This window comes from Mustela nigripes, chromosome 16 (assembly GCF_022355385.1).
Source record: "Mustela nigripes isolate SB6536 chromosome 16, MUSNIG.SB6536, whole genome shotgun sequence".
NCBI lineage: Eukaryota > Metazoa > Chordata > Mammalia > Carnivora > Mustelidae > Mustela > Mustela nigripes.
In genome coordinates, this window is record NC_081572.1 from 48,132,095 (window position 1) to 48,154,074 (window position 21,980).

Consider the following 21,980-nt stretch of genomic DNA (forward strand, 5'->3'; position numbering starts at 1 on the left):
CCACCTCCCTGCTTCTACCCCTGAGTTCCCAGGGTGACATGAGAGGATGTCTCCATGACCTGAAGGATCTGTTGTGACAGGAGCCACAGCCTGGTATCCCCGTTTGTCGGGGCAGTTGGTCTCACCTCCCCCACCCTGTCTGGGCTCTCCCTCTCCCATGCTTGGGGAAGTCTTGGGTCCCCATCACAACCTGAGACCCTGGGGCTGCATGAGGTGTGGGTGGTTGGGTGGGTGTCCACGCAGCAGGGGCCTGTCTTGTTCCTGCCCAAAGGGTAACAATTAAAATCCTTTGGCTGCCCTTGCGCCCCGCTGAACCTTCTTCTCCATTCCCACCCACCCCACCTAAGGCCTGGCCCCCTCTCCCAGCGGAATCTGGTTAGAATCCAGGGGCTGCAAACTTCCAAAACAATCGTTGTATCTTTATTGACTTTTTTTTTTTTTTTTTCTGAATGCAATGACTGTTTTTTACTCTTAAGGAAAATAAACATCTTTTAGAAACAGCTCGATACACACAATCTTCAGTGTGAAGCAATATACTAATAAGAACACTAGTCGTCTTAACATTTACAGTCTTCATATATATTATATATATGTATATGTATACATATATATACACTATATAACGAGGCCAGATATAATACACACGTTTACCATTTTACAGTCATATGTACAGGAAGTTGCTAGGGCGGCCCCGTCTGGGGGCTGCGTCAGGCCTATCGAAGCGTGGACAGAGCTGAGGACACAGACAGACAGGCGGACGGACTGGCAGGGACTGGCTTGGGCCGGTGGTGGCTGCGTGGGGAAGGCGGGCATCTCCAGAGCCCCCTTCCCGGCAAGGGCCCCGTGCTGAGAGTCGCACGGTGGCGGCGACACACGGGAGAAGCGAGCATGTTCCCAACATATATACATTCTATGTAACATATATATAGAGGGGTACACAGGTTTGTACACGAATCTAGCGTTGTCTCTGCTCCCGTGCCGGGTGGGCGCTGCTGTCCCTGGAGACGGGTGACCACCCTTGCAGAAGGACGGTCACACATCCACCGGAGGTGCGCTGTGGTCACCACTCCTTCCTTTGCATTCCCAGGTGGCGCTCCAAGGGTGGGGCGGAGAACTAGAAAGGGGACGACAGAAGCCAAAGGGCGGGGGCAGCCCCACCCACACCCGGGGAGCCCGCAGCCCCTGAGCATGGGTCCCGGACTCCCCAGGCTCTGCCCAAACCGCTCGAGGCCAGGTGTGGGTGGGAAGGACACAATTCCAAAGGTTCCTTTCAAAGCCTCCGGCCTAGTCCTCTCCAGCAAGGCTTCGGCTCCCTCCCCACCCACCCCTCACCGCCTTGTAGCCTGGAGCCGCCCTCAGCCACTTCCAGGGACCTCTGGACCCCCCCATCCCCACCCCTCAGGGCGCCCAAATGCAAGCCACGCCGGCTGCGGTAGCGGCAGCACCCACGTGGAATGTGTGCCACGTCCTCTTAGAACTACCCGGGGAGAAGCGTGTCCCCAAGCTAAAGGCGTCCCAGCCGGAGGCTGGGTGCCCCAAGGAGTCTGGCCGCTCCGCGGGCTCCCTTTCTCCAAGCCTGGCCCGGGGGGTGTGGGCGGGAACGCCCAGTGTCGTCCTGTTTCGGGAGCAGGCGGCCCCGGAACGTGTTTTCTTCCCAACCGGGGACCGCAAGTTTCAGCCCTAGGCGGCCAGATCCAAGACCCGGAATCCGGATCAAGGATCGGCTCTGGCCCCGCGCTGGGAGTAGCTCAAATGCCCGGGGGCTGCGCAGGAGGCTCCTCTCCTTCGGCGGCGGGCGGGCAGGCGGGCTTCCGCGGCTTCTCCGGCCGTTGTGGTGGATTACAGCGGCAGCCTCTGCAAGACGAGAGACGCCCGAGCGCCCGTTATTGCCGGTGATGGACGCGTGCTAGGGGCTAATAAACCCCAGCCCCGCCCCTCCCGGCGTGGCCCCGGCCCAGCGAGAGGCTCCGTCCTTTCCCGCCCTGTCCGCACCGCGTGTGCTGCGCGGAGTCTCCTAGGCTGGAGGTACCCCGCCTCACATTAGACCTTAATTTTAGTCTAGCTTGGCACCGGCACCTCGATCCGCGTCCATCGTCCTGTGCCCCTGCTTGTCCTTCCTGTCCCCCACCTGCGATGGCTCCCTCCCTCAGGACCGTCTCCTTGTAAGGCGGTCTTTATGACCAGCGTGTGCCAACCTGCCCCTAAAAACGCAGATAAGCCACGGAGTGGACAGATGGGGGCTGGGTCCTGCTGAGAGTCGGGGGGCGGGGCTCCCCTCCAGCCTGGACCCCTTCCAAGAAAGGCTCTTCGTGGTCACCTACCTTATGTTTGGGACACTTCAAAGAAAAGTTCTCTTCGATGAATATGCAACCTGGCACCAAAGAGAAGTGCGGATGGTTAGGACCGCTGCGGGTGTCACAAAGGGGCCCCCGGTGGGCAGCGCACCTAGTGCCCCCAAGCCTATGGGCTACAGGGCTTCTTTGCAAAAAGTAAAGCCGACCTGCTGGAATCCTACAGGGTCTAAACTCCATCCGGGTTGAACTGACCTTCATCTGCCCCCAGCCCCTCTGGCCCATGTGTTCCTGTTCTCCCCTGGACAGAAGGGCCTTCTTGTCACTTGGGAGGGCTTCCCTGACTCCTAGATCTAGCAGACCCCCTGTGCCTGTCTCTCCCCTGCCCCTGCCTCACTTCGCTTGGCCACACTTGGCATTTCCTCCTAGTGGTCTATATACCAGTGACTTGCTCATGGTCTCTGCCCTACTGGAAGGCAAGCTCCATGCACCTGCTTTGCACTCTTCCCTGGATGCATGCCCAGCCCCGGAAGGCCTTGATACCGAGCGGGCTGATGGACTGGGTGGTGCAGTCACAGGTCTGGATTCAAGTATCAGCTACTTCTTCGAGCCTCGGTCTCCACATCTGTAAAATGGGCCTTTATGCCACCTACCGTGTCTCTATCCCAGGGACTGATGAGAGCCATGTATGCAAGCCACCTGCATGTGTGTGGCTCAGAGCAGGCACTCACGATATGGGTTTGTCCCTGTGGGGGCCTCGAAGGGGAGGCAGACCTAAGTCTGGGGGCAGGGGAAGACTGAGGTCTTGGATCTGGGTGAATTCCAGCAGGCACGTGGGTGCCCACAGCACTGGCCACCCTGGGGGAACAGAGAGGTTGGCTGTGCATGGCCAGTTTCTGCTGCCCGCCGCAGCCCAGGCTTGCACAGGTATCTCAGGAAGTCCCCACTCTGGGGCCTGCTGCCACCTATGGAGGCCCCAGCTTCCCTACCCGCCCCCCCCCACCAACTCTGAGTCCCTGTCCACCACCCACAGTCCCTCCCTCCCATGGCCCACAGGCCATTGTTCTGAATAAACCCCAAACCCATAAATAGCCGGAGGCCTGAGCCGACCAAGCAAGTCCTCTCCCTCCAGCACATTCCTCCTGCTCATGCTGTGGCTCTGTGCCGTGGCATCACAACAGCGATGACAGCGTGGTGGCTGGTAGGCAGGGCGGGGAGGCAAGGGCAGATCCGAGAGCCTGAGAGCAGGGTGGGGAAGGCTCCGGGCCTGCGGCTATCTCCCCTTTTTTCCGACCAACCGCTGTCAGAAGCTGGGGAGCCTCAGACTGCAAAGTGCCGTGTGTCTCTGCACTTCTGGGCCAGCGGCTGGGGGCACGTCATCAGTTTTTCGTCTTCCCTCTGCTCAGACAAGCCAGACATGGCATGGGGACTGAACGCACACCTTCCAAAGCGCACAGAGCTCAAACCCCAGGCTGACTGCACACATGGTGTCCTCCCCGCCCCACATCCCACAGCAGGCCCTACAGTCAAGGGCTCGGGTCTCCACATGTAAAGGGCAGGAGGTCATCAGGGCCCAAACCAGCTTGCTCAGTCACCACCCCCAGCATCCACCTAGGACGTGCGGGGACCATAGGAAGGAGCCAGGTCATCGATTCCCCATGACTCTCCCAGTGTCTGCGCCTGGGGACCTGGGGGCCTGGCTGCCAGAGGGGGCCTGCGGCCTGAGCATGGAGAGGCTCAGATAGGACCCATGGCACGCTGGCTTCTGCCAGCAATTCTGAGTCACTTAGCCCTGGAAGGTGCTCCTTAATGGGGTTCAGTGGATGGAGTCAGTGGGCCAGGGCGACGGGGAAGGGCAGAGGGGGACAGTCCCGGTGCCCTGCGATCCGAGAGCCTGTCCCCTGGACAGCCAGGGCTTGGGTAGGTGCCTGGTGCACCTGGAGGCCTGGGACTCCCGCCTGCCACACGCTGGATGGCCTGCCCAGCCCCTGGCCTTGATTCCTCTGCCCCCGACCCCTCTTGCCTGCTGCTGGCTGCCAGGCTCACTTGTTCTCCCAGCTTCTCTGGCTGTCGCTTCTCTGACACCCAGGCCCCCCCACCCCGCCAGCTGTGAAGTGCTGACACCCACTCCCCACACACTGCCCCCTCCTGCACTCTGATGACCCCTTGGGCTGACGGCCAATGAGTTTCTGTCCACAGGGAAGCAGCCGCGTGTGGCAGACGACAGGTGGCCAAAAGATCTGCTCCAAGAGCCCTCCCTGGATCGCCAGCCTCCTCAGCAAGGTGGCTCTGCCGTTCTGCCCATGCAGAAGAGATTGCCAGCATGGGAATCCGGGTGGCCTGGGGGACCTGGTGGGGTCAATGGTGGGGGGGCTTGGCCGAGCCCGCTGGGTGGGAGAGACTGCATGGAGCAGGGCGGAGCTGACCCGACAGCCAACCAGAGCCCCCCCCCCCCCCAACCAGTCGTGCGGGCAGCCCCCCCCGCCCTGCCTCTCACCTGCCTCCCAACATGGGGAAGTCTGAGGTCGGGCTCCACACCCCCCTCCCCCTCAGGCCTGCGCATTCAGTGCCAATGTGGTCTCTGCACCAGCAAGCCCCTTCTGATGGAGTCAGCTTCTCCTTCTCCTCCCGCAGCTTTCAGGCCCCCTTCCTGTGGCCATCCCTGGGGCTCTACAGACATCTCTGTTACATTGAGAATCTTCTGAAGACTTCATTCAAAACAGAAGTTGTATCCCTCCAAGCCTGGTATGTACGTCCGCCCACTACCAGCTGCTGAGCTCTTCCCCTGACCCTGTGGGGCCTGGCAACAATGCTGCCTCCTGCCTCCTCCGGGAAGTCCTCCTGCATTCCCTCCCAGCTCAGACAGGATCAATCTCTCTCACAGCACACACACTCTACCCTGTCTGGGCTCCAAAACTTTGGGCAAGCAAGGATTATGATTTCCCGGTCTGTCCCACTCCCTGGTGAGCCCCCAGGAGGCTGGACCGTACTGGGGGAGAGAGAGAGAGAGCACAGGATGTGGAGCCAGACAGGCAAAGTCTGTCCCTGCTGCTCTGTGTGGCGGCGGGGGAGGCAGGCTATCTGTAAAGGCGTAAACTGGGGATAGAGCCGGGGCCAGATGCCGGGCCTGGCACAGAGAGGGTGCTGAATTAATCCCCATAGAAAGAGGGGTGCAGCTTGCAGTAGCTATTCCTGAGGTAAGGCCATGCGTCTGGTTAAGTGGCTGAGTCCACATTAAACTCGGGTTCATGGTGTGGAGAGTGGGGAGTGGAGCCCGTGAGCAGCCCAGCCTCACGCCCCCCTGCAGCCAGCCTTCTCCCTGCGCAGTCCTAGCACCCCAGCCCTGGCCAAGGACCTGTCACCACTCAGTCCTGCGTGAGCTCCTGTGGTGGCTCAGCTGGGGCTGCTGCTGGCCTGGGACCAAGTGGGCAGGCAAGGGGGGGGGCAGTGAGGGGGTCCCTTTGGCCCACGGCAGAGCCAGCAGACCTTCAGGTAGGGAGGAGGGACCCCAGCTAGTGGGAGAGCCTGCTGGGGGCTGTGTCTGCGCTGCCATCCGTGAGGCAGGAACACTGATAACTTCCTCCCAGTTCTATGCCAGAGGAGTCGGGGAGGGGAGATGGGGGAGGCAGCCAGAGTTGGGGGCAGTTTGGCCCCTAACAGGAGTAGGGCTGCATTTTCTGGGCAGTGTTCATTACTTCTTTCCCTGCCCCGAAGAGAAGAGATGACCGATCCCAGGCTCCGGGCAGCCGAGGGCAGAGGCGTCCTGAGCCCAGATCCCCTCGGTGAGAACTCTACTGCCTGGGAATGCAGACCAGATCGGCCTCTGTGGCTGCCTAAAATCCGCCCTCGTGGGGACTGCCGTTCCACAGTGAGCCATCTCTTTCTTTGGATGAAGGATTATCTGGGAGCCTGAGGTTCCATGCCTGCTCGGTGAGGTTTGGGGCTCCCAGACCCCTCTGGCCCATGCGGTCTGCCGTTCTGTGCGCCCGCTGCTGGCCCCGGGGACAGGGGAGCGAGGTGAGAAGGGGACAAGGGGGAGCAGGTGCAGACGGGCCCTCCTGTCCCCTGAGGCTGTCTCTTACCCGCATCGCTGGCACACGGGTAATGGTAGGTATGGCTGCACCCTTTGTGACCGCACCCGATGGTGGCCCCGGCTTCTTGGCAGTTGGAACAGGTCTGGCGAAGAAAGAGGGAAGACGGGGTGAGTCTGCAGCTGAAGGCCTGGGTCCCCCACGGGCCCCACCTCCCTCCCTCCCCGAGAGGGTCCCTGGAGAACAGCTGGGAGGAGGATGCAGGTGGCCTGAGGGCTGATTCTGTGGCAGCCCCGGGCTAGGATGCGGGGACCCTCTTGGGGCAGGGAAATGTCGAACTTCTTGGATAAATGTTGAACCTCGTGGGTTCGCATCCCAGTTCTGCCATTCTGCTCTATGCGACCTCAGCTGGTCACCCGGACTCCCCAGGCTCCACCTGGGCAAGGGGGACGGGTCCTCCCCCTAAGGGGCGGTCTTGAAGATCACACAGGAGACACTATGTGCCCAGCAGACAAGAAGTCTTGATGCCAGTCACCGCTGTGGCTGTGGCCATGGGCTGGCGCCATGGGGGTGGGGTTCGGTGTGCAGGGCACAGGGCGTGTCCTTACCCACTGGCTCCTCCTCGACTGGGGAGAACTGTCATGAACCCCACTTTCTAGATGGTGAAACTGAGGCCTGCACTCCAGGCGAGCATGAAGGCAGTAAGTATCGTCTTTTACCCTTTCTAGCAGCCACGAGGGCACAGAGCCCAGGATGGAACCGTCCCGCCCTCTGAGGGGCCCCCCGCCCTCCCTGGGTGCACGGAGGAGGGGACAAGGCAGAGTTGCTGTAGATGTTGTGCAGTGCCCCACACCTTGCCCAGCTGTCCTCAGAGGGATGTGGCTGGGACAGCTCTGCCACCCCAGGAAGCCCTCTGAAGATCGAGAGCAGCCCTGGGGCCTGGAGAGGGACAGGCTGGACCCCAAATCACCCAGAGTCTGGAACTAGAGCCCCCTATGTGAGTTGGGGAGTAGATACCACGGGCAAGCAGAGCAGTGGTAGGCCCAGGCCCCAGCACTAAGCCACTGGGGTGGGTCATTCATGAGGGACCCCGGGGCCTGGAAGCAGCCACTCTCATAACTTATGATGTTGATATTATCTCAATTCTACCCAGGTTGCCAAGGAGAGCTCAGAGAGGCCGAGTAACCTCCCTGACAGCACACAGCAGCCAAATAGCTGAGCTGGGCTTGGAGTGGGCAGTCGCCACCTGTACTGCTCAGGGCCAGGGGTGGGCTTCGTCCCAAGTCCATGACTAAGAGAGACCCCACACCCAGCATCTGGGAGAGGCCAGGAGTGAGAAAGTCTTCTCCCACCTTCCCTGGGGAAATGCCTGGGAGCGCTCTCTCTGGCATCAAGCTGGGAGCGGGGCTGGGTATATTCTGGAACATCAGGTTTCCATGCACGCCTTTAGATTGGCAGTTCCCTTCAGGTCAAGTCTGAGAACTCCTGGGGCTCTGGGAGCCAACAGTCCCTGGATTTCCGGCCCAAGAAGATGTGACGGAGCAGGAGTGGGGGCCTAGCCCAGGTCCAAGCCCTCAGGGAAGGGGAACCACCAGAAGAGCGGCTTCATACCCCCCCCGCCTGCATGGAGGCCCCCCAGAAAACCAATGAGGGGCGTTCTGGACATGAAGAAATCAGGGTGCAGAGACACAGAGGCCTTGAGCCCTTCTAAGCCTATCCCCCCGGGCTCTGAGCCCCAGCTCCCCCAGCCAGGCTCATGAACCTGCCAAAGGCTCCCAGGCTGGTGGAGAGGCCCAAACTGGGGTCTGAGCCCTTGCTAGCAGCTTCCTAATAACACCCAGCGAGAAGAGCGCGCCCCCATACTCGGCATCTGTGGCCAGGCCTCACCTGGATAGGAGACGGGGTCCACAGTGGTTCTGGGCAGACTGAGAAACTGAGGTCCCAGGGGGTGGCATGGGAGGGCTGAGGGACAGCAGTTTGTGTGGGGGTTCTCAGGAGGGGTCAGAGGAGAAAGAGGGCTGTCCCTGAGGGCCCCCTCAGAACTTCTGTCCCCCAGAGAGCGAGAGTGAGGCCAAGGTACCAACAGGTGTGCAGGGGCTGGGAACCCTGCTGGACGGGGCCCCCCTGTGAACTGGGGAGCCCCACCACCTGCTAATGGAGGGCAGCCTTCCAAGGCTCCCAGAGGGCAGTGACTTTCTGGAGTCTCAGAACCTACTCTTGGCAGAGCTGAGATTTGAACCCAGGTCTGTGTGTCGCCAAGGAAGCCAAAGCAGTAAGAGGTGTTGGTGGGGACAGGAGGCCTAGGCTGCAGGAGGGGAGGGCATGGAGCCGGGAGCCTCGGAAGTCTCAGAGCTTGACCATCTCTCCAGAGTGTTCTGAGGTCATGGTCTGCTCCTTTGGGTGGGGGTGGGGGGCGCGCTGCTTTAATGGGCCCCTCTGAGGGGCACCTGGGTGGCTCAGTTGGTTAAGCGTCTGCCTTCGGCTCCGGTCATGATCCCAAGGTCCTGGGATCGAGCCCCACGTTGGGCTTTCAGCTCAGCGCGAGCCTGCTTCTCCCTCTCCCTGCTGCTCCCCCTGCTTGTACTCTCTGTCAAATAAATAAATAAAATCTTAAATAATAATAATAATAATGGGTTCCTCTGAGGCTCACAGCCCAGGGCCATCCGTGGCAGGGAGGCCTTTTAGATCCCATCTGAGCTGCCCTGGGGAAGGTAAGAAGATGTGGCTGGGGAGCAGTGAAGCCTGCTGGTGTGTGTCCTCACCACCCCCCAGTTCCCTCCCCAACCCCGTCTTGACCTTCCCAGGGATGGTCCCAGTGGCAGGAGGTCACGAGGCCATTTTGGGCATAGGGCAGGTCCCTCAGGTGAGACCAGAGCCCTGGAACAGACTTAGGCTTACCCCATGCTCGATTAGCCCACCACCATGGAAGAGACTGGATCGGGCCCTGGCTCAGAGAAGGATGGAGGAGCAACACAGCCTGGCCCAGAGCCATGGAGGCAGGGAGGGCCTGGATGGGGGCCCTGGTGGGGCATATGCGTTGGAGGAGGGAACTGGTGATCTGAATGTATTACTTTCTAATGATGGACGTGCCCTGAGTCCATTTCAGGATGGCCGGGAAGGAGCCAAGAGCAGTGACAGAGAAAGAAAAAGAGAGGACGGGATAGACATGGAGAGCGGCAGGTGTCCTGTTGGAGGTGGGGTTTCCTCGGGCCTGAAAAGGTCTCTCACCATGGCCCACGGCAGTGGAAGGTGGCTGCAGGAAACCAGGGGAGGCCGAGGCCCTGGGGCACAGCGGCTGGGCAGGCAGTGGGAGCGGATGTGCCCTGGGGCTGGGCAGAGTGTCCCGTCTCAGGAGTGGCTGCTGTCTGTCTGTGTATGTGTGTGTTGGTGGGCGGGGCAAGAGCACAGGCCCCAGGAAGAGACTGCTGAGCCCAGCCCCCAGTCCCTGCCTGCTCACTGAGGCCGCCTGCACCCTTGGAAGGGAGCGTGACGAGCGAGACCCACCCCGTAGCTGGAGTGGTACTAACAGAGCTCGCGAGCCGTGGCCCGGCCGTGTTCTGCGTCCTGGTGGAGGACCGTCGGTGGGCATTCAGACAGGCCTGGCAGCTTCACGGGCATGAACTCACTCGGCCCTCACAGTCCCCCGGCAGTGGCAGCCACCACCGTGCCCACGCCTGCGATGAGGACGTCGGGGTACAAAGGGGTGAAGCTCCATGCCCTGGGTTGTGCGGGGAGGGATGGGCCAGTGTTGGGATCTGAAGCAAGAAGACAGCCAGAGCTCCTGCTCACAGACCTCAGGGACCAGAGGTCCTCCAGGAACACGGTATGACTGGTGCGGGGAGGTCCCCAGACTGCCCTGCCTTTGGGGAACACATCCGACCCACCATGCGCAGAGAGCTCTCTCCCTAAGCCCCAGCTCCACCTTAGAGTCCTAGGGGACCTGTAGGTACTGGACGGGGCAACCTGCTTTTTTAGGCTGCCCTGCTGTCCCTTCTGGGAGGTGGCCTGTTTTCTGGGGCCCCCTGGCAGTTCAGCTGATCGCACAGCATCGGGCCGGAAGGTGCCGGGTGCCGGCCTAGGCAGGCCAAGGGGCCGAAGTGGGAAGTCAGGGACGGACGGAGCAGGCGAGCATGTCCTGCCTCGGCCTCCGCTCCACCCCAAAACTCCCCAGAGAGGAATCTGCGACGGCGGCTGTGTGTGGCCCAAACCGCGGCGCTGGCAAAGAGGAGGGGGCTTCCCGATGGCCCGCCTGCCTGTCCTGTGGACCCCGAGTTCCCCGCCCCAGCCGGGCCGGCCTCTTACCATGTCCACGGCCACCTTCATGGCCTCCTGTAGCCCAAAGAGCTTCCCGGCTACCAGGTAGATCCCGCCCGTCCACACGGCGCAGGCCTCGTGCACCCAGTGTTCCTGGGTGTCCCCGCCAGGCTCGGCTGGTGGCTCCTTGCTGCACTCGTGCTTACGGCTCTTGTCGGTGGGGGCCGCCTCCTCACCACCGTCCCCCCGGCCGTCACAGCAGTAGCAACTCTGTAGCCGCCGGGACAGGCCCCGAGCGCTGGTGCGCAGCGAGCCCTGCTTGGCGGGGTCAGCCGGGCCCTCGGGCCGCGGGGGCTTTCCAGCGGCGGCTGTGGCCGCGCACTCAAGGTCTTTGAGTGTTCTCTCAAGGGGTAGCGAGGCCTCCTCGCAGGCGCCCTCCGGCCGCACCTTCTCCTTGAGTTTTGGCTTCTTTTTGGGGAGGCAGTGTTCGGGGTAGTAGGGCCCACAGAGGTCCCCGAGGTCCTTGAAGTTGGCCGGGTTTTGGCAGAGGCAGCAAACAAGGCAAGAGGTACTCAGGGCCTTGGAGACCACGGGCCCCAGATGCATGGTGGAGGAGAGGGGCAGGGAGGGCCGTGGCTGCAGGACAGAGCCTCCAGGGAGCGTGGCCAAGGAGGCCCCGGTCGCATCCAAGGAGAACGAGCATGAGGATGAGGAAGAGGAGGCGGAGGAGGAAGGCTTCCTGTGGGGCTTGGGCTCCTCCCCAGGGGAGTTGACCACAGTGCATATGGTGGTGAACGCGTCTCGCTTCTCTACCCGCACAAAGGGCGAGAAGGCCGGGGTGCGGCTGTCTGCTCGAAGCCGCTTGCACGAGGAAATGTACTTGAGGCGGATTTCAGGCTCAGCGGGGTCTAGGGGCAGCACCTGCTGCTGCCGCCGCCGCTTGGCACGTCCTTTACAGGGTGAGGAGGTGGTGTTCTTGGCCCGGCCCCGAGTGAGACGCTTTCGCTTGGAATAGCTGCTGTAGTTGGCGTGGCCCGGCTGCTTCTGCGCCCTTGTCTGGGGCTGGCAGGGCCGGCCCTCAGGGGACTGGGAGGCCAGGCCCAGCTCCTCCGTCTTTGGCTTCTTGCCTGCACCACCAGAGCTGTCCTCACTGCCCCCCTGAGTGCCATTGGCCCTGTCTCGGGGGGTCAGGAGCAGAGCCGGTCCTAGATGGGGCCGCTTCTCCAGGGGACCTTTGGGGAGTCCAAGGGCTCCAGCCCTGCCTTTCCGGCTTCTCTTCTTAGGTGCCAGGGCAGTCCCCCCGGGCAGCAGGGCCTCTGGGGATGTGAAGGCCTCAGTTTTGAAACAGTCAGTCGAGGACAGTTTCTTACTGTTTAGGAGTTTGCCTTTTAAGGATCTGTTGGTTGGATTTCTGCATAACGAGTCGGTCCCCGGAGCTGCCGGGAGCTTCTGCCCAGGGCCCACATTTAAGAGACCTTCTCCTGCCCCAACTGGGCTTCCCCCCGCACTCTTGAGCCCACGGTCCTTCTCAGGGAGAGAAGGGCTCAGGGGGGTTCCGGGAGGGGCCCCTGGCACCTTGCACGCAAACTTCTTCAGGCTGGGTGACGTGATCTTCTGCACGATGGCCTCCAGCTTGAGGCCCCTGCCTTTCCGGGGCGGAAGCACCTTGGTCTTCATGGCCCCCTGGAAGGCCGCCCGCGAGGCGAGCTTCAGGCAGGTGTCGGGGGTCTCCGGGGGTAGGGGCTTCACGGCAGGCTCACCATTGCCCTTGGCGGGCTTGGCCTTCTTGGGCGAAGCCATCCTCTTGAAGAGGGGGGAGGGGTCCTCAGCCCCCTCCTCCTTCACGTCCCCCCCGCTGCCGCTCCGCAGAACCAGGTTCCGCTTCTTGGTGGGAACAGGCGCCAGGAAGGCCGACTTCCTCTTGAGCGCATGGAGGGGCCGGTCGGAGAGCTTGCTGCCTGCGCCAGGCTTGGCCACCCGGGCCCGCTGGCTGGCCCTGCCCTCCTTCTGGGGGCTGCCGGAGACCTTGAACGGGGCAGGCAAGTGGTTGTTAGCCAGCAGTTTCTTGGTGGCCCGGCAGCTGGGGAGACGGCTCTCGGAGGGCCGCCGCCTCTTGGAGTGGAACGCCTCCTGGGTTTTCGTGCGTGACCGCAGGATCATGGAACGCTGGTCCTTGCCTGGGGTGCTGGGCGAGTCTGTCTCCTTGGTCTTGGAGCCCATGGGGCTGCTGTCTGAGGCCACGGGCAGGGCAGCTGGGTTACTGGGGCTGGAGGCCGCCTTGGGGGACGGCTTACCCACCCGCTTGCCGGACTTGAAGGCGGCTCGCTGCTTGCCCCCTAGTTTGTCCGGGGGGGCGGGGGTGGTGGTCAGGCCTGGGGGTCCAGGCGTGCGGGGCTCACTCAGGGCCGTGAAGGAGCGTGTGCACATCCTCGGGAGCCCTTCCGAGGCCCCCCGGCCCGGGGTTCCCGCTCCTTCCATCTGTCCCTGTGGGGGGCCGGTGCAGGATTCTGGGAGCAAGAGGTCCTTAGGCAGCACGGGCGCCCGGCATGGGGAGTCCTCGGCCTCCGGCAACCCCCGGTGCACCCGCCGGCTCCGTAAGCTTTTGCCGCGTGGCACGGGCTCTTTCTTAGCAATGGGCGCCTCGGGCACGGCCGGCTTGCTGGGCTTCTGGGCCAGGGAGGCCTCTGGGGCCAGGGTGGTGGTGTCACCGGGTGCCAGCACCCCGTCGGGGCCCTCTTCGCCCGGCTTCATGTGCGACAGGGAGGACTCAAACCAGCTCTGGACCTTGGACTCGGCACCCACAGTGGGGCCCAGCAAAATGACAGAGTCGCCGGACAGGTGGCACGGGGAGCCCCAACCGGTTTTGGAGTCCAGCACCTCCTCCACCTCCTCCTTGGTGCACAGCAGGGGGGCCTTCGGCGACAGCGGGTCCGGCAGGCCCGGCCTCTGCTCAGGGCTGCCCAGGAGCTCGCACAGGGAGGAGTACTCCTCCTCCGCCTCCAGGTCCTCCTTCCTGCCGGGTGGCGGCAGCAGGGGCAGGTCCCCAAAGTCGGCGGCCGAGCAGCAGTGCCGGCTGTCCTCTAGCCAGCGGTCGGCCTTGCCCACCTCGGGGCACTGCAGCAGCCCGCCCACCTCCTCCTTCACCCCGCCCGCCTCTTCCTGCACGGAGTCCCGAGGCACGGTGGCCTTCTCCCCAGGCGGCGCCTCCTCCTGGAAGCCTGGGCAGGCCGAAGCCTCGTGGGCATTCTCCTTGCCCACGCCGTCAGAGGCCTTCCCGCCCTGCTCCAGGCCCTTGGTGAGCTCGCTGGGGTGCAGGCCCCACCGGGGACAAGCATCCCCCAGGTTCTCTTCAGGCCAGGCAAAGGGGTTGGCGCCGTCTGTCGAGCTGGCGGTGCTCGCGTCCGGGAAGCAGTCAAAGGCGGCCGCAGCGGGGTCCGATGTGGCGGCCCCAAGCGTGGCCTTGGTGCTAAAGGAGAGGGGACCGGTCGTCTTCTTGGGGTCCGGGGCGGCGAAGGCCACAGAAGGGTCTTCGAACAGCCCCGGGCTGAAGTCCTTGGCACTGCCACCCTTGTCCAGCTGCAAGGACTCGGGCAGGGCCTCTGGCTCCCCTGGCCGTGGCCAAGCGTTCTTGGCCACAGAGTCCAGGCAGGCGCTGTGGTTCTCCAGCGAGAAGGGAGGAGGCTTGCTGGCGTCCTTGGCCAGGCCGGGCGCCTCGGCCCAGGTCTTCTCAGCCTTCTCGCCGATGGCCTCCTGCAGCCCGAGGATCTCGGAGGCCAGGTCCTCCTGCGCCAGGGCGCTGAGCAGCAGCCGCGGGCAGTCCCGCTCGCCCGCCACGAACTTGGAGAAGCTGTCGAGCGGCAGGCTGCCATGTAGGCTCTGGAAGGAGTCGTCGGACTTGGTGGACATGTCGTCGGGCGAGGTCACTGAACAGGTGGACACCGACTCAGGCTTGGCCTTCGAGTTGCTGTTGACCCTGGCGGGGCTGCCACGGGCCTGGTTGCAGTAGAGGAAGCTGCGCTCCAGCGGGTCCTCGGAGCCGCTCAGGTAGTCGGCCTCAGGTGGCTCAGCGTGCGTGGACTGCGGCGTGCTGCTCAGCGGCTCAGATAGCGGCGTGCCTGCTGGCTCGGCCGAGTAGCCGCTGCCCTCGGGGCTGCAGTGCTGGCTCCGGTGCTGCTCCGGGGTCCTGGACACCAGGTTCTTGCCGCCCTTCTTCTGCGGCACGGCAGCCTTGGAGAGCAGCAGCTGCTGGACCGTGTTGGAGATGTTCTCCACCTGGGAGGTCAAGGCCGTGAGGCTCTGCAGGCTGAGGTCCGACAGCAGGTTCTCGGGCAGCTTGTCCTTGGGCGGCGCCTTGCAGTTGCCAGGCTGGGTGTCCACCGTGCCGGCGGCATCAGTCGGGGAGGGGTTGAGCAGGGGCATGAAGTGGCTGTGGTCCGTGATGCCCGCGGGGAAGGCGCCGGTGGCGAGCGGCTGCTGGTTGTAGGGAAAGTTCTCCAGGTTTGGCATCAGCGGCGATGGGGTGGAGCTGTAGGAGGGTGAGCGGCCCACGGAGCGTGCGGGCGAGTGGCTGGAGCTGGGGCTGAAGGTCTGGTAGTACTGCTCCGGAGTCCGCACGGCCGCGTCCTGCTGGCAGTAGCCCGCGCCCTGCTGCCCATAGTGTTGGTACTTGGCAAGGTTTTGGTAATGGAGGGTTTCCTGGGCATGGTGCCGGCTCTGGAGGGCCGCCTGCTGCTGCTGTTGCTGCTGCTGCTGCTGCTTCTGCTGCTCGTAGCCCATGCGGCCGGACTGGTAGGCGTGAAGGTTCTGGACCCGCTGCCCCGGGGCCAGGCTGGCGTTGGCGGCCAGTGGCCTGTCGTGGGGCGGTGCGGACGGCGCGGTGCAGCTCTTGTAGGAGTGGGCCCCCTGCCCGCCCCCGCCGCCCCCGCCCCCCTGCGTGCCCTGGCCCCCGGTGGAGTAGGTGGAGGAAGGGGGGAAAGACTGTGAGTGCTGGGGGAAATGGCCACCCTGGGGGAAGGGCAGGGGTGAGGCCATGTCGTTCTGCAGTTTCTGCCTTTGGAGTTTGGGGTATGCCAGGGGCTGCTGGGGCTGCGGCAGCTGCGGCTGGACGTGCAGAGAGTGAGTCCGGAAGGGCAGCTGGGCACCCTGCTCTGGGTACTGCCTGCCCGGGGGCACCGCTGCCTTTTTCATCAAGCTGTCGTCATATTTGCCCACGCCCCCTGGCAGGGGCTGCGGCTGCGGGGGCGGCGGCTGAGGGGCCCCCCCAGGCCTGCAGGCTCTCCTCGCCCGAGTAGCGGCCGGGGTACGGGCTGCTGTCCGGCACACTATAGCCCGAGAAGGCCGGCCGGCCCTGCAGGGACGGCTGGGAGGCCAGGCCCTTGCTGCCCCGCGCTGAGCCGGCGGGTGCGCCGGCGCCACCCTCGTAGGCCGGGTAGGGCTGCGGGTTATAATAGTCCTTGGCCAGCAGCCGCTGCCGGTCGCAGCTCAGCCCGGCCTGGCCCGGCTGTCTGTAATTCTCCAGGCGAGATGTCTCCTGTGAGGTCTGCTGGTAGTTCTGTTGTTTGCCATGGAAACCACACCTTTCTCGAAAAGACTGCATGACTCGGGCTGGTTATCTGTGAAAAGAGAAAGGGAGAGAGGGAGGGCGGGGAGGGGAGGGGGAGAGCGATTCAGAGGGGCCATTTCCCTTCCCCTCCGAAAGCCAGCCTCCCACCCTCTCCCGCCTGCCCTCTCCCCTGCAGCTCTTAATGGTCTCTCCTTGGCCTGAGCCCCCCCACCAGCTGTGCTCCTATTGACAACTTCTGTGTCAGGGAGGTGTGCTCTGTAATTCCTGCTCCCACGTCGGCCCCCGCTGCCCGGGCAAGGACAGCCACTGCAGCGGCGAGGCGCAGACCTGCCGCCCCCTGCCCCCCCCCGCCCAGCCCGGGTCCCCCTGCTGCCCCAGGGCCCCCAGACCCTGCTGGAGGGGGCAGGTCCTCCCCTCCACCTCACCCACCACTCCCCACGCCTCCCTGCCAGCAGAATCATTTAGCAGAGCGATTCCCACTCCCCTGTCCCCTGGGGCCGGCTGGGTCCTGCCGGGTCCTGCCATCAAGTCCCAGGACAGCAATGTTCGAGTGTGACCCGGCCGTGCCAGGACCAAGGAAGGGTCGCCCCTGCCCAGGGAAGCCACTCACCAAGGCCAGCAGAGACCACGCGCGTACACACACACACACACACACCTCTCTATCACTGCCATGCCATCTGGAATCTGTCTGTTCCTCCTAGCAGACGTCGATTAGGGACTGTGGAGCCATTGTACGCATAAACGTCCCCCTTCTCCGACTCCCAGTAACGCAGGACGGCAGCACCTGCCTTCTGTTTTTGATATCATAGGTGCGTAAACAGATTACGTGGCCCAGAGTGAGGGCGTGCATGCTAATGGGGGACAGAGCCGCAGTCCCCTGGACACAGAGAAGCACCCCACAGCTGGGTATGAGGCCGCCCAGGCCCTCCTGATCGGCCCCTCCCATCTCCAGCTCCACAGGGTCAGCACCCGGGCACGCCAGGCCAAGAGCCCATCTGTTTATGATTTCAGGGGCTCGGGCCCCTGGTGAGGTCTAAGCAGCCCCAAAGCAGGATCTCGGACCAGGAAATGACCCCGAAGAAGGGGTGGAGGTGCTTCAGGGCAGAGCAACTAGATTCACACAACAGGCCGGCCTGCATCGTCCAGGCTAAAGATGCCCCTGACCGGAGGCCAGGTCATCCCAGAAGGCCCTCGGAGGAGGGAGGTGCGGGGAGCAAGGAACATTCCAAGGCTCAGGAGATATCACATGGAGGAGTCTGGCACTCAGCCAGAGGCCCAGGGGGATCAGGATTTACCCACAACCATGCCGCTGGTCGGGGGGCCAAGAGGCGGAAAGAGAGGCCTGGGTCCCCCAGAGGGAACGGGGGATAGTCCAGTTCTCAGCCATTCCCAACAGCGACAGAGGAAGGGGTGGTCTGCTTCGGGCCACAAGACTCCAGGGTTACAGGAGGGACCAGATAGGAAGGAATAAAGAGGCACTGAGGACAGACGGACTCAGACGTGAGAAAGAGGACAGAGATGTGGAGTGGGGCAATGGGGGGCTCCCTCCTCTATTCTCCGCCTGGATCCCACTTAGAGCCTTTCGCAGTGCTGGGACTGACCACGGAGGGGGACAGGGAGGGGCTCCATCCAGCTGAGCGGGGCGAGTCTGGGGAGCCAGAAGCCCCCAGGAGCCCTGTTAGCACAGCCTGGGCCCACCTCCCCTGACCTGGGCAGTCAGCTGACCCTGACTCAGGGCTAGATGTGCCTGGGGCTGCTGTGAGAGGGGACCCGTGTCCCACAAGGTGAGCCCCTGCCCACCAGGCCCCATGATGAATGAACACCACCCTGCGGCCTTCCCTCCTGCCTGTCCCTGGGGTTTTCACAGGCATCCCCAGCAAGGAAAAACGTGCCCACCCTTCTGACCCACTTCAGTCCCATCCCTGGTGGCGTGGATCCAACATTACGTGAGGTGCCTGCCGTGGTGATGACGCCTCGGCCCAGAGGAACGGGAGGCAGCACTCGGTTCTGGCCTGGTGGCTCAACCAGGGAGGCAGCTCTGCGGACAAGGGTGCCAGCAGGCCCCCTCCCACCCTTGGACAGAGGAAATGAGTAGGCGCACAACCTGGCTGGCAAGTCACTTTTTTTGGGTGTCACCGCCCAGCAGCAGCCCCTGGCCAGCAGAGCCTGCTCTAGGGGCCACTGCACTGCGCGCCCCGCCTCCGTCCCCGGCCCGTGTTTATGAGCCCGGAATGCGCCCACCCAGACCCCGCTCTGGAGACGGGAGCCTCGTATATCTGCACAAATTACATTTCGGCTTTTATTAGTCCCAGATCGCTCCCATTTCCTGCTGAGTGTCCTGTGGATATCATTAACATTTCTCCGGGTTTTTTTATTTTTTATTTTTTATTTTTCTTCACATTCTCCAAAATGCATTACCAGAAACATTACTTAAAAAGAGAGTGCTATGACCAGTGTCATCCTCCCACCCACATACCCCCCTCCCGGCTTTAATCAGTCCAGCTGCTGTGTCTTTTAATTTAGCCGAGCTGTATTAAAGGCGGGTTTCCCAGTACACCCGAGCAGCTGGGTGCGGAGGAAGCATCTATCTCTAAGAGAAGACAGTTCAATTAAAATACGAGAAGCCCAGTGCCTGATGGAGAATGCAGGCAAAAATGCTCACCCCATCACCACCCTCCAAACCCGGGGGGGGGGGGGGCGGGGAGGTTGCGGGAACAAAGGCATGGCATCAAAGCTGGGCTCCCAGAGCCAAGGAGGCCCACCAGCTCTGCCAGGAGAAAATGGGGCGCTGCCTCTTTAAGAGCTGCCTCAGGCCTGCCACAGGCTCTGTTGTTATTAATTATTATGATTATGATTACTTTTCAAGAGCACTAGGACAGGACAAGGAAGGGGGTGAGAGGCAGGCAGCAGACAGAGGTGGGCGGCAGCAGGAGGGGGTCCCTTTGGCAGAGATGATGACCTCTGAACCTGGGCAGGGGAGGAGGGGGCAGAGGGGGGGACAGACCGGGGGTTTGGCCTCAATGGGTTCAGCTGGAGGGAGAAGGTGTGGGGTTTGGGGAGGACACTCTCTAACACATCCTCTCGGGGCTCCTTCAGGTCCAGTCCACCTCCCCATCCTTGCTTCCCGTGTCCACTTCTTGCGGACACTGGGTCCGCACAAGGCCTGATCTCTGAAGTTCTTGCGGGGAGGGAGGAAGTCAGCCTTGAGCATCCTCTAGGCACCTGATAAACAGTGCTTAGGACACAAGTCCCTTATGAGGACTCCTGAAGGGCAGTTGTCCCAGGCCCTGGACCGAGGGAGCAGAGCAGACCACAGGCTACCGGCTGATGCTCACTGCCGCTCCCCACATGAGGCAGGAAGTGGGCGGGGGGAGGGGCACCGTGCCCAGCCCTCTGCCCTCTCGTTCAAAGGCACTGGAGGTAGGGGGTGGTAGGGGCACCATTGGCATTGGCCAGAGTGCTTACTCTGTGCAGGTCTGCTCAGTAACACTTTGTTCTGCTCTTCTAGGGAAAAAAGATGAGGTTCAGAGAGCAAGAGACTGACCTTTGAGCCTACCCACGGTGCAGTTCCTTTTGCTGGATCACTAGACCCAGAGTGCACGTTTCCTTCCCTTGGACCCCACACCAAGAACTCCCACCTACAAGAAAGCATCTTAGAAGGGCGCCTGGGTGTCTCAGTGGGTTAAGGCCTCTGCCTTGGCTCAGGTCATGATCTCAAGGTCCTGGGACCGAGCCCCGGATCTGGAATCTCTGCTCTGCAGGGAGCCTGCTTCCTCCTTTCTCTCTGCCTGCCTCTCTGCCTACTTGTGATCTCTCTTTGTCAAATAAATAAAATCCTTAAAAAAGGCAAGCAAGCAAGCAAGCAAGCAAGCAGGCATCTTGGAGCATGGCAGCAAGAAGGTGCTGGAAGGGGAGGGCAGAGAGGCCCTCTGCAGTCCCTGAGGATTGAAGGCCAGGCCAGGACCCCCCCACACACACTTATTCAGGGAGCCAGACCCCACAGGGAAGTCCACTCATGAGGAGTGGTGGTCACTGGCCGCCTGCTGTCACCCAGGTAACTGCTGTCCCTGGGCAGCCTCAGAGAGAGGTCCCTGGGCCCACAGCCCCTCCAGTACCCCGGGCAGGGTGGAGGAGAGGTGCCGCAGCTCCCATGGGAACCCAGTGGAGCCCAGCTTCGAGGCTGTGACTGGAAGTCTCCCTGAGGGAGAGGGCTGGTGGGAGACAGAGAGGAAGAGAGGGAGAGGAGGAAGAGAAAAGGAAGCTTTCCGTTCTCTAGCAGCAGCTGTGAAGCCGCTGGTTCCAACCCACCCACTTACCCAAGGTTGTTTTATGACCGGGTTTCTTGATTTGTAGCTGCAGGGGAAAATGTGACAACCCAACCCACTCAAGGCCTGGGAACTAGGAAGAAGGAGAAAGTTACCTAGGTCAGGAGGCAGGGGATAGGGCGGGGGATGTCCAGTGAGTAGTGAAGAAGGTAGGACCACCCTGGGCCTCCCCATCCCTCTGTGGTGAGTGCTGAATACTAAGTAGGAAACCTCGATTAAAATGATAAATCACTGGCCAGCTTTCCTGCTGTCCTGTGGGGTCTACTTTGAATCCTAAGGGCTGGGCTTGAATAGGGGAAGGGAAGAAATCCACAAGACAAACAACTCAGTCCTTGCAGGCCCTAGGGAAGGGTTAGGGTCCTTGGCCCCCCAGGGCTGGTGGGGAGGGAGGGAACCGAGCCTGCTAGGGCAAAAGGGGACCATCCTGGGGGATAAAGAATCCCAGAGAACAAGGCAGCCCCCACCTCAAAGGAGGGCCTCTGAAGACCACCCCATATGGGCAGCAACCCCAACACACTTGACACGCACCGCTCCTCATTCACGGGCACCCACGCAAGCTCCCTGGGAGAACCCCACAGGGGTCAGCATACACCCCAGCAGGGCCTCCTCGGGTAGGAGGGCCTGGGGGCTCAGGTCCTGAATACCCAGTGGCAAGTTACAGGGAAGAAGAGCAAGCCTTGGGAAGACTGCCTTGCCTCTCTCCAGATGTGGGGCGAGCCCCCAGCCAGCCTCTGTCTCTGAGGCTAGGAACCCCAGGTGAGGCAGGATCTCAGGGCTCTTTGGAGGAAGTCTCAATAGGGAACAGAGGCTTTTGGACTTCCCAGACATTTGGAAAGCCCACCAATGCGGTCTCCTCCAAGGCCCCAGCTGCAGAGGTCTCTGAGACACTCCTAAGGCCCGTGAAGGTCCCATCCTCGGGGTCTAACTTCCAGGAGGGTGCCCCTGGGGCATCGCAGGGTGTGTGGAGTGTGGACTGTGCTAGTGTCTGGAAGTGCCAGGCCCAGTTAGGAAGCCACAACACCATTTCCAGGAGGAGTAACCTGTGGGAGTCCCACAGCCCAGCGACAGGGCAGCAGGTCTCCCCAGGAGGCTGACTTCTAAAGCTGAGGGCCACTCCATAGCCACACCCCAGTGCCCCACATCCGGTTTCGAGGTGCGGCAATCAACAGGGCCCTGGAGCTGGCCTCGCGGTCTGGGTGGCCAGGCAGCCGTCTCCCACTGGGAATTGTGGGGGTAATAGGACAGCAGGACAGGATTCAGCAGCAGCTGCGCTGTTGGCCTTCCAGAACCTGGCACCCCACTCCCGACCAGAGCAGGGGGAGACTGGCCTATCAGCTCGGTACTTACCAGTCTCTTATCGACAGTAATTGTTTTTAGATCATTTTATTCACCATTCAACAAAAAAGAAATCACCACCTCTCCCCCTCGCTGTCAAAATGAGCACAAAAGGGGACCAGGTTGGTGGGGGCAGCGTCCTGACTCCTAGGAAGGCTAGGGTCTGGTTGCCCACCCATTC

The 21,980-nt window shown here is 62.2% G+C and overlaps 1 protein-coding gene across 1 annotated transcript in view; it reads right to left on the reverse strand.

The window, feature by feature from the left end:
- Window positions 1-398: 398 nt before the first annotated feature.
- Window positions 399-21,980, reverse strand: part of RAI1 (retinoic acid induced 1) — a 117,945-nt gene continuing 96,363 nt past the window's right edge. Inside the window, 5 exon segments of the mRNA XM_059381002.1 lie at window positions 399-1,854; window positions 2,322-2,371; window positions 6,374-6,467; window positions 10,625-15,835; window positions 15,837-16,188. Of these exon segments, the coding sequence (XP_059236985.1) occupies window positions 1,840-1,854; window positions 2,322-2,371; window positions 6,374-6,467; window positions 10,625-15,835; window positions 15,837-16,172 (5,706 nt within the window). The 5' untranslated portion in view covers window positions 16,173-16,188 and the 3' untranslated portion in view covers window positions 399-1,839.